Here is an 18447-nt window from a genome sequence, read left to right on the forward strand (position 1 = left end):
AAAAATGAGAAAAATGAAGAAAATGAAGAAGAAACAAAGAAACAGGTTGGTGGGTTGGTGAGTATTACAAGGGTTGACACAATCCATGACAAGACCTTTTTAATAAACGGATTACATAGGTATTTTAGTGGGTTGACTTGAAACTCACCCGTTTATTAAACTGGTCATGGCAAGTTGACTCGAAAATGAGCCTAAAATTTTAATCGTTTGGGTTGCCTCTCTAATTTTCAGTGCAGGTTTCGAGTCGTGTATCAGGTTGTATCGGAAATGACTCGAAAATTTAATCGTGCCAATGGAAAAAGGCTTTGACTTGCAGACTAATGATTTCAGGTTTGATGCCCCATAACATCATGATTGTGTGTGTGTGTAAGAAACCCTGTCCCCTGTAATTTAGAGTATCGCGTGTACTTAAAAAACAAGTAATTTGAAGTTTTAAAGTGTTAAATAAAATTGAAGGTATATCTGGAAATTGCATTGGTAAAATGAAAATATAAGAATATTTTTCGTGAGGCTGACTTGGTTTTGCAAATTTGATCGTTGAAGGAGATTCTCAGATTCTAATTCGTTTTCTCCAACAAGATCATAGCTTGGCACATCATTTTCTCTTTCAGGATATCAAACATCTTCTTCAAGAGGCTCAAGTTCAACAAGTCCGGCACATATTTCGCGAAGCTAATTTTGTAGTAGATGTTATAGCCATTCTCAAACTCAGCCTTACATTTGGTTATCCCTTTGCTATGGCTTGTATATTTATGTACGATATTCGGAATTTAGTAATTCAGCGATAATTCTCTCAATAATTTTATTGTCTGAACAAAAAAAAAAAAACACTTGTTCATGCTAAAAGAAATAAAAATAAAACTACTTAAAGTTACCATTGCATGTGTCCTCTGAAATGTTACTTCTGACCTAGACATATTTATCCAGTTGGCCAGTGCAGTTTGCCCTTGCACCAAAGTTGTTCGAATTGTCCTCCCGTAGATTAGAGTAGTTTAGAATGAAGGAAAAGAAAATAAGTCCAATACACTTTATCCTAGCATTTTACACACCCAGTACACCATTCTCATATCTAACCCTGGTCTGCTCCACAGAAAAGGGAATTGAAGCATCCAGCAATGCTTCCCAGCTTCTACTTTGAAGATGGACTCGATCACTATTACAATGTTATATCTTCACATTTTGATTTCATAACATGCATAAAACCAACCATAACAACAATCTCCACTATTTCAATATAAAAATCTTGAATTCTTCTACACCAATGTAGCTCAAGTGAAAAGAATGCCGCAGTGAATTAGAAACCGATTAGTAGCACAGAGCCTGTGGTGCAATTACAACATATATGGTACATAAATATATTACAATATGCAACCCTTATTTAAAAGATCAAATGATACAAGAATGAATCTGCAATTCTTCAACCATCACTCAAATGATCACTGTGGCATGAAGATGTTGACAATAGCATTCCAGTAGCCAACCAACTGAAGAGAAAAGATTTCAATCAAATCACACAATAGATGATGTCCGGTGAGCAGGCAGAGCCTAAGTTATCAACCAATGAACTGGTGTGTGCGTGTGAAATCACAATGTAGATGTGCACAGAAAAGCCAGTAAAGTAGCTTAACCTGGTCCAGAATGCTTTTTCCAGTTTGAGCTTCAATAACCAAGCCTGCAGTAAGACCAATCATTGCCCATGCACCATTAATTGCTTCTATTTGACGTTTTCTCTGTAATCACAACATTACTTTTAGGGAAAAAAAAAGAATAACTTCTATGTATGATGGGTAATAAGTAAGATTGAACTGTGACATCAACTGACCCCAGTTATCTTGCATTTTGTGATATAAAAGGAAAATAAACAAGAACGAAAACAAAGATTGGGGCCTCATCAAGGAACCAACTTTTTATTTATTTTTTTGTCGAAAAGGAACCAACTCTTGTTTTAAAAGAAATCAATATTACCTAGGCTAGAGAAGACTGAAATATTTACATAGATACATGAAGAATATGGGTAAGAAATTCAATTCAGAGCTGTTTTAATATTAGTTCCAATCAAAGTAAAAGCAGCAATTTGTCAACTAATAACTGAGGATACTGAAGTTTGTCGGACAAGTCATTTTCATACTCGTTATCTTAACAAAGCATGCAATTCTTTAACCTTGTACTTCTCTTTTGCTTTGATTTCTTCCATTTGCTTGGCAGCCAACCGCTTGGCTTCCAAAGGATCAACCATGATCACTTCATTACTTGAGTCTCTTTTCTTTGAAGAGACCTGTAGCAAAACAAAACACAAATCATGCATCAGAAAACGACAAAAAAAAGCATAAATTTCCTTTTTCTTACGTTAATTACGAATAGAAAGAAGAAATGTAACACAAAAAACCAATTTTTCCCCACTTAGCTTCAATTGGATCTTGTGGTAAGGTCAACCATTGACAAAAAAAGAAAACGATAAGGTTGTCAACTGCACATCAAATGAAAATTGAAAGATGCAACTTGATTGACTTCTAAATGACTTTGGATGTGAATTTTGCTAAGATTCTGAAAATACTAAGCTATTATATAGTAAGGCATAGACAGACTGTATCAACTCAACATCCTTATTTGCAGCTTGAGCCACTAAAACAGAAATTGATTACTTATATTCAGGAGATGAATTACCAATTGTATTGAACAAGAATGAACATCCTTGTTGGAACCTGCTCAACTTTTAAGGAGGTATAGCAAGCACATTGTGTATTCCTGATGAATGAACGAAGAATTGGTGAAATGCAGTACTTTGGTTATCTTGATGATTGCACTTTAATTTAATTTCTAGAGATTACTTTTTGAACAAATTAGAACACTCAAAGGAGAAGAGGAATTTAAGTATCTGCATCAGGCAGCAGTACAACTGTGAAAGATGGCATTGCACTTAAAGTCTTAAACCCCAACCCAAATGCAATCAATATTACCTTCTGAGCAAATATTTTCCTACTAGGGCTTTTGTCTGCACTACTTGATATGAAAGTTTGACAAACTGATGGCTTCATGCATAATTAAGTAACCAAGCAATTAACTATGCAGCATCTATATCTAGAATCTAGACATCCTGCTATCTCAACACTCATTGATTAAACCACCAACTACATACCTAAATAATCTTTGACCATATTCAAACCAAATATATTGGTGTTATACATGTGGAATCCTTGAGTTGATGCATACATTAGGATTGGCCAAAATTTGAAGAGCATGGCCATTGGTTCTGTAAGCAACTACATTTCCACCTTGTTGTCTTTTCCATCCCCACCTGTAAAAAATAAAATAAAATAAATAAAATTCTAAAATATTGTAAGTGAGAAACAAGCTAAGAAATTTAGCCTTAAAATCCTCAATCATATAAGAACCATCAGTGAACCGATAACTACACTAACTGAGAGTTCTAGGACAGATGGGCATCCAGTGATGGAGAAGACCCTCTTATACTCTATCCAATTTGTGTTCATATTTACATTCTTCACTTGGGGATCCATGTATCACTACAGAATATTGTGCTCGTCCCAAGGCACATCAAGTGAAGTCAAAAGTCATTAACTGCATAATGCACAGAAATTTCTTTAACTTTCTTTGACACTCTTTCACCACGAAAAATGCTACAAAAAGATTCAAAAACTCCCCCAAAAGAACCAAAAGAGCCTGCAAAGTGTAATCTTTCAACTTCATGATAACTCCTCCCTCCCTCGTTATCACTCCCTCTCCTTCTCTCTCTTTCTCATATTACTGTTAACAAAGAAGGCTGTAAACACAGGAAAACACTTGGATTAATGCATCTCTAAAGTGCACTACTATTAAACTCAGAAACCCACTCAAACACTCGGATTAATGCATTTGCACTAAACACCACACTCTTGCAAGTCCGCCCAATTTTTCTAAATGTGATAAACTTAAATCACAGGAAAAGATAGTACAATCTGGGACTAATAAAAAAATCCTTAAACAGAAGAAAAAAAAAACAACCATTGTTTGATGTCATGAAAAAAGAAAAAGAAGACAAGATTGTCTGTTTTCTTTATATGGTTAAGCTCTTTGACGCCCGAATATGCGGTTGATGAAAGTTTAAATTTTCATTTTCTTTATGTTCTTTTCCCAACGATTTCTTCAGCAAACAAGTAGAAGAAAAAGAAACATTATCCAGTAGCAAAAAAAATCACCAAATAATATATAAATCTACGTGCTAGCCGTAAATGGTAAAATGGGTATTTGAGATTAAGGATTGCAAGCTCCACACAGATTAAAGTTCTTCTCTTTCGTTTTTTCATTTTCTCAACAGCCAAACATAAAGTGAATAGAAATTAAGAAACGAGAAGATTATTCAACATACTAGAGCAAATATAGAAATGGGTTGGTGCGTTTAATCCTTAAAACAAAAAAGTTTAATATTTTCTTTTACAAGAAATCACCCGGCAGAGAGCAGAGAGGTGAAGAAAATCTGAGAATTGGAGTGAAAAGAGAAATGCCTTGGGAAGATAGAGGATGGGACTTACTTGTAGAGAGTTGCAGAAGGATGGTAATTGGGAAAGGATGAGCCTTGAGTGAAGAGAAGGTGGCCTCCATTGATAGGTAGCAGAGATGTGGACGACATCTTCAGCTCTTTCTTACGTGTTCTTTTCTTCTCTACCGATTTCGGTTTAGATATTCACAATTTGATCAAAAAAGAAAATTTATATTCACAATTTTTAATTTTTTTAAATTGTAATTTTCACTTTTACCCCTTTAACTTTCTCCTTGCGAAACTTTTAAATTTGGGGTGCGAAAATCCCTCAAAATAAAAACTTGGGGTGCGAAAAAGAAAAACTTTTAAATTGGAGTGCAAGGTTGAGCCTATTTCATGGTCAGTTGACTAAAAGCCCAACTGTCAAAGCCAGCTTGGATGCCTACAACCCAACAATGGTATGTCCAAGGCCCAAAAGCCCATCGGACAGAACCAATTTTTAACAGGAAACATTGACCAACTGTGTCAACTACCGTTGCTTTTACCCGGTTAAAAGTGCGAACATCCAGATATAAACTCGAAGTCGATTTCGACAGGTGATGGAAAGTCAGACTACAGAGGGAGGGCTAGACAGCCATGATGCATCACACGTGATGGAACATCAGGTATGACGGTAAAATATCCCATAACATTAGTTTTCACTTTCAATGTTGCAAAAACCCTTCGCCGTCCACAAAGGTTAATTGAATTATATGTTTGTATCGGCATGGTACATGATAGTTCATCATATACAAGAGTTGCAGAGAGTACTTCGTCAAGCCTCAACGTATATTCTCATGCCTTTACTCTAGTCACCAATGAGTGCCAATTGGAGCTAGGTTGCATCTAAAACTTTTACAGGCCTAAACAACATATATATGGTATATATCTGAAATTACTTACTATATATATACGAGAACCTTTAAGCGCTAGCCGGTTAGTAAGTTAATATGACGCTAACCGCTTGTTTGGCCCACTCTATAATGTTATCATATGATCCGAACCATTGAACTTTGAAGTCATCATTCAAAAATCACAATTACAAAAAAATTAGTCAAATCTGAAATCATTTCACCATTTGATTATTATTGGAAATATTTTCCTTCAAGGGAATTATGTGGGTACGATACAAGTAAAGACGGTAAAATATTGAAAAACAGACATCCCTTCATCATGGTGCATCTGCACTGAGAAGTGGAGTGGACTCGGTAAAGGCCACTTTAGTATATTCCGTGCTTGGTTTCCTTTCAACCTCTTCTCCATGAGTCTTCTTGCACTCATAGTAAAGGACTGTGTATGACATGCATAAAAACATGGTGATCAGGCAGGCTATAGAATATGAGAAGAGAGTTGGAACCATTCTTGCATTCTCTGGAAAGGCTACAGTCCCAATCGTCACCAAACCATTGAACATAGACATAGAGAATGCTACAAAAAGATTCAGAAAAAACCCACGTAGCTTTGATCCCTTGACAAGGCGTGCAGCTTTTCCAAGAGCCTCAATGCCACATATGTCTTCCAGTACCGAAACAACGAGGGCTAAACTCCAGACAACATCAAGATAAGTTCGGAAAAATAGAGCTACAACCAATAAGATCATAGAGAAAGCCAGTATAGTGAATGTAATATTGAAAATCAGCACTAGTAAAAGAAGCAGAAGTGCTACTAGAAGACAATAGCCTAGATCAAGCAGCTTTATGTATAACCAACTGACAACCGTTCTCTTCATCGATTTCACTGCCCGTAATAGAAGTTCCCCGGTAGATAAGTCTTTTCTGCAGTATGTTACTGCAGATCCTATGATTGAAGCTGTTACGAAGAATAACGAGATAAAAGAGAACGCACAAAAGAAAATAAACGCTAGTCCAGCATAAAACCGGAGGTTATCTGTCATAGTAAACAGAAGGTTGGTCAATTCGGCGCTAGTGGTGGTATTATTAACTTGTAGACTCTTTGCTTTGGTGGAAAGTACTTTGATGCAGATTTTAAAAAAAACCATGAGGATAGAATCAAGAAAAATTACAAGCAGTGTGACGGAAGACATGAGCTTCAAATTTTTGGGAAAAAGTTTCGAGACGTCCCTTACCATTCTCAGAAAATCCAGAAGCATATGAAACCCCATTAGGAATGGAAGATGTATATTCTTCAAACCAATATTTCCTACCATTGTAGGTTTGTGTCAAGTTTGAAAACTAACCCTCGCTTCTATCACACTCTCAAAGAAACATTGAAAAGGAAGGAGCAGAGAAGATTTAATTTCCAGAACTTGATGCACAACAGAATGATTTGGCAGCTTTATATAGGAGAGAGTAATGAAGAAGGAAATTAATAAAATGGTGGTGAATACTAGGGGATAGTGAAAACAATGTACAACTGTGTGAAAAATAATAATAATACATGTCACAATCATCAAAGCTTTTGATTTGTTTTTATCTTTCGAACGTTGCCCCTCAAATGAAAATGGTTTTATGCCGAAGCATTTCTTTTAAATTGGCTTAGCGGAGATGTTAGCCACTTGCTCTATGGCTTGACAACCGTTTTAATTTTGCTTCACATGGTCCCTGAAAAGAGGAAACTTTGTGTCGATATATATATGTTTGATTCTTATGTCATGTTCTACAGATTTGTTTGTTGCGCAGAGCAAACAGGGGTGTTGACAATATTAAACTATTGTCCATGATCTTGATCATCTTGATGTTTCCGAAGGTCTCTTTCATGCATTTCTAATAGGACAATACCAGTCAATTTTCAGCCATATCGAAATCTGGTTGCTTGAATTATGCAAACAGTTCTTCACTATTTCCTTTTGTAGCAGATCATCAACATAAAGATGAATTATTAGAAATTCACCCAAATTACCCTCTTCCGCAGGTAGACAGAATGTGAATCCATTTTGTTGGAGGTAATTGTCCGTACAAGCCTGTAATCCATACAAGGCCAGCTTAGACGTTCAAAAGAAATGGATGCTATTGTTTTTAACCTTGCTGCTCTTGTTTTAAGAAGACAAAAAAGTATTGCATCAGATTTCAAAGGAACATATTCTCTTGTTCTAATTACCTTGCTTCATGGTTTATCGTATGTAAAATGCACCGTTGATTCATGATAGGTTTGTACCGTCACGGTTGATACATCAAGGTTCATCTGTTAGAACAAAGTTGCAGGGTACAATTAATAAGGAAAAAAACTTCAACCATGCTAAGGATTGCAATTACTGGACTGACTACTTCCATTCAAGAGCCTGATGAGAAGGCTATTTTGGCTGTTTCAACTCATTTTTTACTTGCCAATATAGCACCAAGGAGACTTATTCCTATCCTTGTACCCCAAAGTGTTTCAGGCCTAAATAACAGATGTTGTATATGTAAATTATTAGAATTTAGCAGGCAATAAAATTATTAACTATTATATATATAAATTAGCTGGAGCTGCAGAAAATACGATTACAATACAAGCAAGAACTTTAAAATATTAGAAATACAGACATCCTTCATCATGTTGCATCTGCACTGATAAGTGGGGTAAAAGCCACTTTAGTATATTTAGTGCCTTCTTGCATTTCAAGCTCTTCTCCATGAGTCTCCTTGCACTCATGATAGAGGACTGTGTATGTCGTTAGCTTAAACATCTCGATCAGGCAGTACATGGAATTCAAGAGGAGCAATGGAATCATGGCTGCATTTTCTGACATAAGGACACCACAGAACACAGAAAGAGAGAGTGCTCCAAACAAAATATTTAGGGAAAATCCTCGTCGCTTTGATCCTTTGATAAGCTGTTCAGCCTTCCCAAGTACCTTGATCCCACATCTTTCTTCGAGTACTGAAACAACAAGTGCTAAGTTCCAAACAACAGCTAGATAAGCTTGGAAAACTAGAGCTAGAAGGAATACGGTTATAGAGAAAGCAACCATAGTGAATGTAAGATTGAAAATCAGCAAGGAAGGAACTAGAAATGCTGTAAAAAATAGACAATAGCCCAGATGAAGCAGGGTTATGTAAAACCAAGTAAGAAATAGCCTTTTTAATGATTTCACAGCCGTTGATTAAAGTTCCTTGATAGACAAGTCTTTTCCACAATATGTTACTGCTGATGCTGAGATTGAAGCTGTTGCAAAACAACCAGGCAAAACAGAATGTGAAAATGACAATCCATTCTAGTCTAGCATATAACCGGAGGTGGTCTTTCAAAGTATTCAGAAGGTTTGCGAATTCAGGGGTACCCGCATCCATAGCTGGTACGAGGCTTGTCTCGTGGGCAAAATCAGTGATTAGTTGTTTGATGGAGAACATATTACTCATGAAGAGAATAGAGCTAAGAGAAATTATGAGTAGGAAGATGGAGAACATGAGCTTCACATTTCGGAAGAAAAATTTCTGGGCTTCCCATAGAGTTCCCAAAAGTTCCAAAAGCATAAAAGACTCCATTATGAAAAAAAAAGAAAGGAAAAAGATTGGTATTCTTCAAAGCTTCTTCTCTTGCATTGCAAAAGAGCACAAAGCATAGTCTACTTATACTGTGGCTTGGGTCAATTCTGTTCCTACTACATTTACAAAGAAAGTAGGAAAAAATTTGCCTTATGCACGAAGGAACCAAACATTCCACACTCAACAATCTGTTTATTGCGTAGGGACTATTCTTGCTTTCCTGTAAGCTCGTTCAAATCCGAGACCTGCCAGAGACCAGTTTGAATGGGATAAAAATCAAAATAGTGAGAGGGACAAGCCTATAGATAAAAAAGTAAATGCGGCATTTTTGCCATAAATACGACATGATTAAAATCCTTAGAGCATCTCTAAACCAGATGTTAAATTGTCACATAAACACATAAACTATCAAATTCAAATTTAACGCACTTACACTTTGCATTCAATTTTCTAAAAAATATATATAAAGCTTGATTTAAGTCTTAAAAATTATATTGCCCCCAAAATGGTGTAAGAGTGATTCAGGGCTATCCCCACGAGTTCCTTTCCATCACTTCTTTCACAAGCCAGGTTGACATATCATTCGCAGTGTCCAAAGTCCAAACCAAACTGTGTAGGTCCATCTTCATCTCATCATCTCAGAAAAGAATAATATTACTCTTACCACATTTGTATACTATATCTTTATACCATCTTATGTGGCAACTGAGGTGGACAGCCACATCAATTAAAATTATTTAATATTTTCTTCTTTTTTATAATTTATTCCAATATTTGTTTTTCTAATTGTTTTAATTAAAATACACTTCATTGATTTAATTGATGTGACATAAAATATGGACATGTCACATCATGTGGTATAAAAATGTGGGATAAAAATATGGTAAGTGTAGCATTACTCCTTAAAAATCCCTCCTCGTTCACATTTTCGTTCACAACGTTGTTGGATCTCGCATGTGTTTCAGTAGGAGTGTCGGCACTAGAGGTTGGCTTAATGACAAAGTTGGTTCCGGTCAAAAAGTAGGCCAACCCAAATCATGGACACGAATCAATCTGTATTTTCCTCTGTAGTTTTATATTTCTAGTAGGGATGTGCAAGATCCAATTCAATTCGTTCAAATCAACCGATCCAATTCAATTCAATTTAATTTTAATTGGTTTCGATGATTTAGCGAATCAGAACAGATCACTAATTTCCAAAAGCAACATGATTAGATCGGATGACAAATTTGCTTGTGAGAATCCAAACAAATCTAGTTAATTTTATGCTTATTTTGCTCTTGTAGGTATTTGTAATTGAAAAATTTATGAACCTTTGAAGTCATTTGATGGAGTTATGTTTAATATATTATAGAATCAAAACAATTTTCTCTAGCATTTCATTTATATTTTACATTTTACATCTATTAATATGTTTCATTAGATTCAACCTAATGTTAGATGTTTAATTTTTAATTTTTTATTTGGTTGCATTGAGAGGAAAGAAACTATGGGGTTTCGATCCTAGGTGCCAAACATGTGGGAAGGGGAGGGCCACAACCACTGTGGTAATCCCGCATTGGCTTAGATATTTCATATTTTGTAATTGTCTTTCTTTATTATCAAAACAGATCATCCAATCCAATTCAATATCACTTCGATCGGACTGGATTAGATTTAAACTTGTTATCTAATTGGATTGAAAAATCACAAGCCAATCTATATTGGATCAGATTCAGATTGGATAAATTGTATTGATTTCGAACCGACACACACCCCCATTGTCTTAGGCTCCTCCTCTCAAGTGATAGCTGGTATTTGTGGATATTGGATATCTGCCATATCCCCCTAAATTGTCTTGGCATTTAAGACTATCGGGATTAAAATGCATGGCGTATTTTTCTATTTTTGCTAACCCCTCAGTTTGGATAAAGGAATTGAAAATTACATAGAACTCTAAAATGACGGAATTTAAATTTCCATCATTTCAATTTCTGGCAATTGAAGATTTCAGTGTTTGGATTTATATGTATATCGGATTTTGTAAATCACACTATAGAAATTGTGAAATGACATATATTTTAGTGGACATTAAACTAGGTATTTTTTTTTTTTGGGGTCAGAAATTAAATTCGGAAATTTAATGCCCCAATTTTCACGATTTTTTCCACGCTTTATTAAATTTCGTGCTTAAGTTGCCAAACAAGGGAATTGTCAATTTCTCCTTGTAAATTTCTGACTTTCAGCTAAATTTTGAGTTATTTTCTCTCATCCAAACAGAGGGTAATTCTCTCATCATTGTAATCCTTTGCTCTTTTTTATTTATTTATTTATTGTTAAAGTACTTGGAAGGACATTCTGATAAGCATGTTTTATTTCATATTCTTTACCCCTAAATGTTATTTATTGAAACATAGAAACAACAATACAAATTTATAAATAAACCCAATTCTAGACATGTATTTATAAAAAAACCCAAGCACTATTTAAACATAGAAACACACCCAAAATCAACCACAAAGTCAACTTTTTGGGTGTGTTTATAAATGAGTTTTGAGTGTGTGTAATGATGAGTTTTGGGTGTGTTTATATCTTTAAATAGTGCTTGAGTTTTTTTATAATTTCAACCTCCATTTTGGGTGTTTTAGTGAAACTCCCAAAGAACAATGACCATATTTGAGATATTTACAACACGTGCCCTTGGTTTGAAACGGTGTCTATCTGAATACGGTACCACTCTTACATTTCCTTTTTTAACCTACATAAGCTTTACCGCGCTATTATCGGAGTGTATTTAGAGCCTTTGCTACAGTTCTTGCTCTGGTGCTTGCACCAATGCTCTCCCGTCTCCTGCTGTCCGTATTTTGGTATATACCTTGGTGTTGTGATTGTTTGGTATTTTCTCTTAGGTGCAATGTCAGATTCAGGTGTGATGGAGAAGACGATCTGTGGAGGAATGTTTTAATGCTGATGTGTTTATGCTTTGTAGGGAATTTCTCTTCTTTGCAGAAGATCGGTTTATTTAGATGCTGAGCCAGTGTGTTCTCCTCCACGGCAGAGATTCTACGTATTGATTTTAAGATTTTTTGTTTGGGTGTAATTTGGGGATGAATGTGGGTGATGCTAGGTATTGTTACAGTTTTTTTTTTCAATTTAATCTTTTAGGTGCGATTTGGAGCATCATTTGTAGGTATTCGATTCTTCTTTTAATCGACGAAATCTTTAGTTAGATCATGAATATGTGGATTAACTCTAGATTATTTTTTGTTCTGTAATTAAGCATCAACTATGATGAGGTATAATTCACTGAGCTATTAAGATCTTTGCCTTGACAATTATGCATTCTTTGCATATATATGCGTACACAGAGCTATAAAGTTCTAAGTAGGGCCCCTTGTTATAAACACAGAGTTATATTTGTTCTTTATGTATTATTTTTGTGGTTTGTTTCGGGATTTAAAGTCTGTAGCATTTCTTCACCAAAAAAAAAAGTCTATAGCATTGAACTTTCCATGAAGTAATGGTGTCATTAAGTGGTGATTGTTCTTTATACCTTGTTGGTTTCAAGCATTTATCTGGATTATTTTCAGTTGCAGTTGGCTTTTCTTCAGCATTCTAGATGGCACTTGAACTTAATTTTATGGCAGAAGGTTGGAGGAACTGAAGAGCAACAAAGTGAGGTGAGGAATAACCTCTTCCAAGATATGTTGAAAGATCAACCGAGCTCATCATGTTTTATCAGTTGGCATCTAACATGTATATTGGTTCCTTTGGCAGGTCTTTTTGGTAAGGGAGGACCACAAGCTTCTATTATAATTAATTATAAATATGAATTGACACCTGAAAATTTGTGCCTTTTTCAAAAGACAGAAGACAGAAGCAGAAGCCTAGATCAAGTTCCTTGGTCAATAAGTCTTTTCTCCGCTAGTGGGACTATTGGGACTATTAACTTGTAGTAAGTTTGCCTTGGAGGACAAATCATTGAGCGCTACTTTGATGCAGATTTTGTAAAAGATCGTGAGGATAGAATTAAGAAAAGTTGTGAGTAGCGTGATTGGTGGCATGAGTTTAAAATTTCTGGAAACAAGTTTCTGGACATCACTTACAATTCCCACAATATCCAATAGCACATTAGCAATAGAAGATCTGTAATCTTCAAATTCAAACCTTCAATATTTTCTTCCATTATACGTTCGCGTCAAGTTTAGAAACTAAATCACTTCTGTCATACTTCTCAAAGACAAAATGAAAGGAAGGAACAGAGAAGGTTGAATTATGCAAAGCAGAATGGTGTGGCAGCTTTATATAGGGGACTACATGAAGAATGTTAACAAAGAATGATAATATATTCACAATCATCAAAGGCTTCGATTTGTTTTATTCTTCAAAAATGGCCTTTCAAATCAAAACGCTTTTATGCCAAGGCATTTCTCATAAACTGGCTTAGTGGAGATGTTAGCTAGTTGCTCTATGACCGGTGTGACAATACACTAATTCAACTGTTTTAGTTTTGCTTCACATGGTCCCTAAGAAAAGGAAACTTTATAGATATATGTTTGATTCTTATCTCATGTTCTACTGTTTTCTTTGCGAAATTACTTGCAGATTTTTCGTCCGTGGTCACTGTTCTTGTGGATGATTTGATGCCTCTAGCAGATTCCTCAGTCATATGTCCTCCAATATAGCAAAAGAAACAACCACATATTTTAAATCACATAAACCATGATGAAGACAAGGCTAAGGTTGTATGTTCTTAGATATCCAAGACAAAGTTGAACCAAGGTAAAAATCATAACAAGTGGTACTTTTCCTCTCATCTAGGTGAGCTTCCCTGCCGTTAACTATCTGAACAGTCAGAAAAGACAAAAAAAAATTGAGCCTTTGTGCCTTCATGTTTCAACTCAAAAAATCCAAAGCCGTCGACATTGTCAAACCTTGTGGTCGTCGTCACCTATCTTATGCTCCAAACAAGACTCCTGTACAAAGTGTACTCGACAAAATTTCCTTCTCAGTATATGGATAGTTTGTTGGCCATAAAAATTCAATTAATATGTTGCTTACTATGCCAAGAAAATAGGACAATACAAATCCATTTTCAACAGAAAGAAGAAATATTACAAATACCTTATTCCCCTCTGTAATAGACAGAATGCTCATATGAAGAATTAGTGAATCCATTTTGTATGACTAATTGTCAATGCGCAATCGAGGTTGAAACCTGCGGTGTTAGCTTTAGGCCATAATTGCCTCAAGTCCATGCTTTAGGCTCTACATGGCCAGCTTAGAAGTTAAAAAAATGGATGCTCTTGTTTTAGCCTTTGCTGCACTTGTTTTCAGAAGACAAAAAAGCATTGCATCAGATTTCGAAGGAACGGATTCTCTTGTTCTAATTACCTTGTTGTTCTCAGTTTATCGCATATAGAAAACATGGTTGATACAAGACGGTTCATCTGGAGATTGTATTTAATGCTTCTATCCAAGCCTCAGCAGATTCTCATTTAAAACCCTGTATGTGAAGAGAAGGCACTATTTTGATGGTTTCAACTCTTTTTTTATTTATGTTATACATAAAAACTAGCTGGAGCTGCAGAAAATATGGTTACAAAACAAGCAAAATACTGTAAAATATCAGAAATACAGACATCCTTAATCATGGTAAATCTGCACTGACAAGTGGGGTAAAGGCCACTTTAGTATATTCAGTGCCTCCTTGCATTTCAAGTTCTTCTCCATGAGTCGCCTTGCAATCGTGATAGAGGACTGTGTATGCCATGAGCTTAAACATTCCGATCAGGCAGGATATCGAATTCAAGAGGAGCAATGGAATCATGGCAGCATTTGATGACATGACTGTTTTGCCAAACTTGTGCACACCATAAATCACAGGAAGAGAGAGTGCAGCAAACAAAAGATTTAGGAAAAATCCGCGCATCTTCAGTCCTTTGATGAGCTGTCCAGCCTTCCCAAGTGCCTCAATTCCACACATTTCCTCGAGTACTGAAACAACGAGTGCTAAATTCCAAACAACAGCTAGATAAGCTTCGAAAACTAGAGCTAGGAGGAATATGATTATAGATAATAAAGAAGGCGTAGTGAACGCAAGATCAAAAATCACCGCCAAAGGAAACAGAAAGGTTATGAGAAATAGACAATAGCCCAGATTAAGAAGGGTTATGTAAAACCAAGTAAGAAACGGTCTTTTCAATGATTTCACGGCCCTTGATAGAAGTTCCTTGATAGACATCTCTTTTCCACAATATGTTACTGCCGATGCTAAGATTGAAGCTGTTGCAAAGAACAAAGAGAAAAAACAGAATACGAAAACAAAAATCCACTCTAGTGCAACAAATAATCGGAGGTCGCCTTTCATAGTATTCAGAAGGTTTGCGAATTCAGGGGTGCCGATGTTCATAGCTAGAAGGTTTGCCTTGAGGGTAAAATCATGAATTGATGGTTTAATGGACAGCATATTACTCAAAAAGAGGATAGAGCTAGTAGAAATTATGAGCAGGAAGATGCAAGACATGAGCTTAACATTTCTGAAGAAAAGTTTCTGCGATTCCATCAAAGTTCCCACCAATTCCAAAAGCATAAAATACCCCATCATGAAGAAGAAAGATAAAATTTGATGTTCTTCAAAGCTTTTAATATTTTCTTTCGTTGTAAAGGAGCACAAAGGCATAGCCTATTTATATTATGATTTTCTGACTTTGTCTTCTCCATTCCATTGAAAACTCCACACATTTGGGCCTGTCAGCACGAAGGAGCCAAACGTTGACTATTCTTCTTTTCCTGTAAGCTATACGTTAAAATCCAAGAAAATTTGACACAGCCAGTCCACGCGCAAATGCTCAGTAGAAGAATAGACCCGGCCCGGCCGGCAATTAATTCATTATATGTGTTTCTTACGTTGTCCCATTTGACTTGAGAAATCCACATTTGACCTGCTAGAGATTAGTTTGAATGGGATAAAAATGAGAACAGTGAGAAGGACAAGCCAATTCAAGATTTAACCAGCTACATATATAGAAAAGTAAATATGACCTAATGTAAACTTAAGATGTTATTTATAATATAAAGATTTTTGTATTTGGCTTTACGGAAAGAGAAAAACCATATTTTTTACAGCAGACTTATGATACCAAACACAAGAGAAATCAATATATGTGTATTGGGCGATGGTAGGTGAGTCGTTCTTGTAGAAGAAATAGGTTTCTCTCCCGAACCTTTTGCACATTGAAACCCCACTACGTGTTGTCTTCAATGTACATATTTAGATGGGCTTGTGCACTCTAATTGCTAGAGACGTTGGAACTTTGTAGGAACGTATGCAACTGACAAGATTATTTTTATCCGAAATTTTTTACTTATACTGCAGACAATGCATTACTATCATGTATGTACGTCGTTTTTCTCCCAATTTGATGCGGACTTCAATTTTAGCCGTCCAGCAGATCGTGCAGCATAAAATTGTTGGAATATTGATTTCAACCTATGCACACTCACAAACTTTAGCTGCACAATTTATCAAGCATTAAGATTGAACAATGGAATGCAGAGGAATAAAAAACTGAACATGAAACAGAGAGGAGCTTCTTTTGCTCTCGGTCTACTTCTATGTCATATATTCTGGAGGAGACTTGCTCTCCCTCAAAAGTCTTCCACGGATGTACACTTTTTTAAAAAAAAATTTGTCGGAAGTACAAGGCATCTATTGCACAAGTCAAACCTTTTCATATCAACCACGCACTTAAATATCTGTGGTTTTGTTTGTTTAAAAATATATATCCTCCTTTTTCCACCCTTCCTCCTCTCTGTCTCTCTGCGTCCATTACGCGTTGATAGAATCATGCATGCTCACGGAGCTTGACCTTGACTTGGGTATTTTAATGTTATCTGTGCTGCAACACCCAAACCACTACCACAAAAATAATCACGAAACAAGTCGTTCAGTTCAGCATACAAGTCAGAAGACCAACAAATGAAATGCAAAGAGATTAAAAGGCTTAGGAAAAAAGAAAGTCATTTCTTGTTCTTGTAGTTTGATGGTTTATCATTTTTGTCCCCATAGTTTAAAGATTTTTGTCAATTTTATCCTTTTAGTTTTCAATTCGGAGCACTTCAAGGACTTACACATTTCAATTTCTATCAAATTGCTCTCACTTCCACTATGTTTGACTCCCAATTCCCTTGCCCTTGGCCACTCTTTCTCCTTTTTGCCTTGTCCCTATTTCTCTCAATGCACATTTTTCTTCATTATTATGTTGTGTTTGTGAAAATATTATTGTGGGAGAATATTCACTTGAAGATCCTTCAACCTTTGAATTTCATTCTCTCTCTTTCTCGATTCCTGTAAAAATGACTAGAGTAAATAGACCACACCCGGAGGTGTTGGCCAAAGGCTCATCGATACCTAAGTTAGCTAAAAAAGTAAGAAGTTTTCTCATGGTGAGAACCGGGTGGCATGAGTGTGTGGTGGTGAGCCGCATGAAGAGACAAAAATGAAGAGAGAGAGAGAGAGAGAGAGAGAGAGAGAGAGTGTGTGTGTGTGTGTGTGTGTAGGGTTTCTCGGGTAGAAATTGGATTACCTTGAGTGTTGAATGAAGCCATGTATTATCTTTCCCCAAATTGTAGAGATTGAGTTCATCCCAATCAAATCTCCTAATTTGATGATGATATCTCCAAATTGGGATAATATCTAAATTGGTGATATTATCTTATTAAATAAAGATAATATCCCTTATTTAAGATATTATTCTTATTTTTAGTATTAATTAATTGACCAAATAAATGGGCTCAATTAATTAACCTAGGGGATATTCTTCTTATCCACGTGGCGCATTGTCATTGGAGACCGGAATATTTGCTCCCACATGTTGGAGAAAATGAAGTAATGCAGTGAATATAGAATATTTGCTCCCATATGGATAAACTCTTGGTCCACTACTAGCAACATCGATATTGTCAGCAACTTAACCACATGTTTAGCAGGTGTGGGGTTTTTGTGAAACCCCGTATTTATAAAATTATATAGTTTGAAGATTTAATATTTTGCCATTTTATTTATATATTATATATATTGTTATATTAATTATATATATATAAATATATATATGTACAATTTTTACTATTAGTTTTCACACACACACACACACACACACACATATATATATATATATATATAAGAACTCATATTATTTGCATGGCAGTGTGCACATTGAGGTTAATCTTAGTATATTTTGGTAAATATTTAAGTGAGTAATAGATTTGAATAAACCTATCTTATCATGAATTATAATATATTTTATTGAAAACTTAGGAGTTAAGGCTTAAAAGATATATTTGGTAAGAAGTTTGAGGTGGACTCATTAGCATGAGGTGTTGGATTAAGAGTATTGTAGCTAGAGATGGTGCCACCATTCTTGCTAGGTGGCGGGACATGCAAAGATTAAAGATAACCTCAAGTTGTTGTTATCCTATATTGTTGCCACCAAGAGTATTAACCAATGAGGGATTTCTTGTTGCCTA

The 18447-nt window shown here is 35.6% G+C and overlaps 3 protein-coding genes, 1 long non-coding RNA gene and 1 pseudogene across 4 annotated transcripts; 1 reads left to right on the forward strand and 4 right to left on the reverse strand.

The window, feature by feature from the left end:
* Positions 1–1209: 1209 nt before the first annotated feature.
* On the reverse strand, positions 1210–4689 carry LOC103323335 (uncharacterized). Its single transcript, XM_008225324.2, has 5 exons — positions 4530–4689; positions 3211–3295; positions 2162–2275; positions 1629–1730; positions 1210–1484 (listed from the first exon to the last, which is right to left on the reverse strand). The coding sequence occupies exons 1-5, from the start codon at positions 4625–4627 to the stop codon at positions 1437–1439; spliced, it is 447 nt and encodes a 148-aa protein (XP_008223546.1). The 5' UTR covers positions 4628–4689; the 3' UTR covers positions 1210–1436.
* Positions 4690–5687: 998 nt separating this feature from the next.
* LOC103323414 (uncharacterized) lies at positions 5688–6410 on the reverse strand. The gene has a single exon (XM_008225411.3). It carries the CDS (start codon positions 6408–6410, stop codon positions 5688–5690), a length of 723 nt encoding a protein of 240 aa, XP_008223633.3.
* A 1488-nt stretch (positions 6411–7898) lies between these two features.
* On the reverse strand, positions 7899–9222 carry LOC148920093 (uncharacterized; annotated as a pseudogene).
* A 3298-nt stretch (positions 9223–12520) lies between these two features.
* Positions 12521–13104, forward strand: LOC103323336 (uncharacterized). Its single transcript, XR_016124707.1, has 2 exons — positions 12521–12599; positions 12697–13104. It is a non-coding gene; the product is annotated as an uncharacterized LOC103323336 (long non-coding RNA).
* Positions 13105–14448: 1344 nt separating this feature from the next.
* LOC103323337 (uncharacterized) lies at positions 14449–15592 on the reverse strand. The gene has a single exon (XM_008225326.2). It carries the CDS (start codon positions 15524–15526, stop codon positions 14570–14572), a length of 957 nt encoding a protein of 318 aa, XP_008223548.2. The 5' UTR covers positions 15527–15592; the 3' UTR covers positions 14449–14569.
* Between the last annotated feature and the right edge of the window lie 2855 nt (positions 15593–18447).

The sequence above is a fragment of the Prunus mume genome, linkage group LG2 (assembly GCF_029339155.1).
Source record: "Prunus mume cultivar Tortuosa linkage group LG2, ASM2933915v1, whole genome shotgun sequence".
Lineage (NCBI taxonomy): Eukaryota > Viridiplantae > Streptophyta > Magnoliopsida > Rosales > Rosaceae > Prunus > Prunus mume.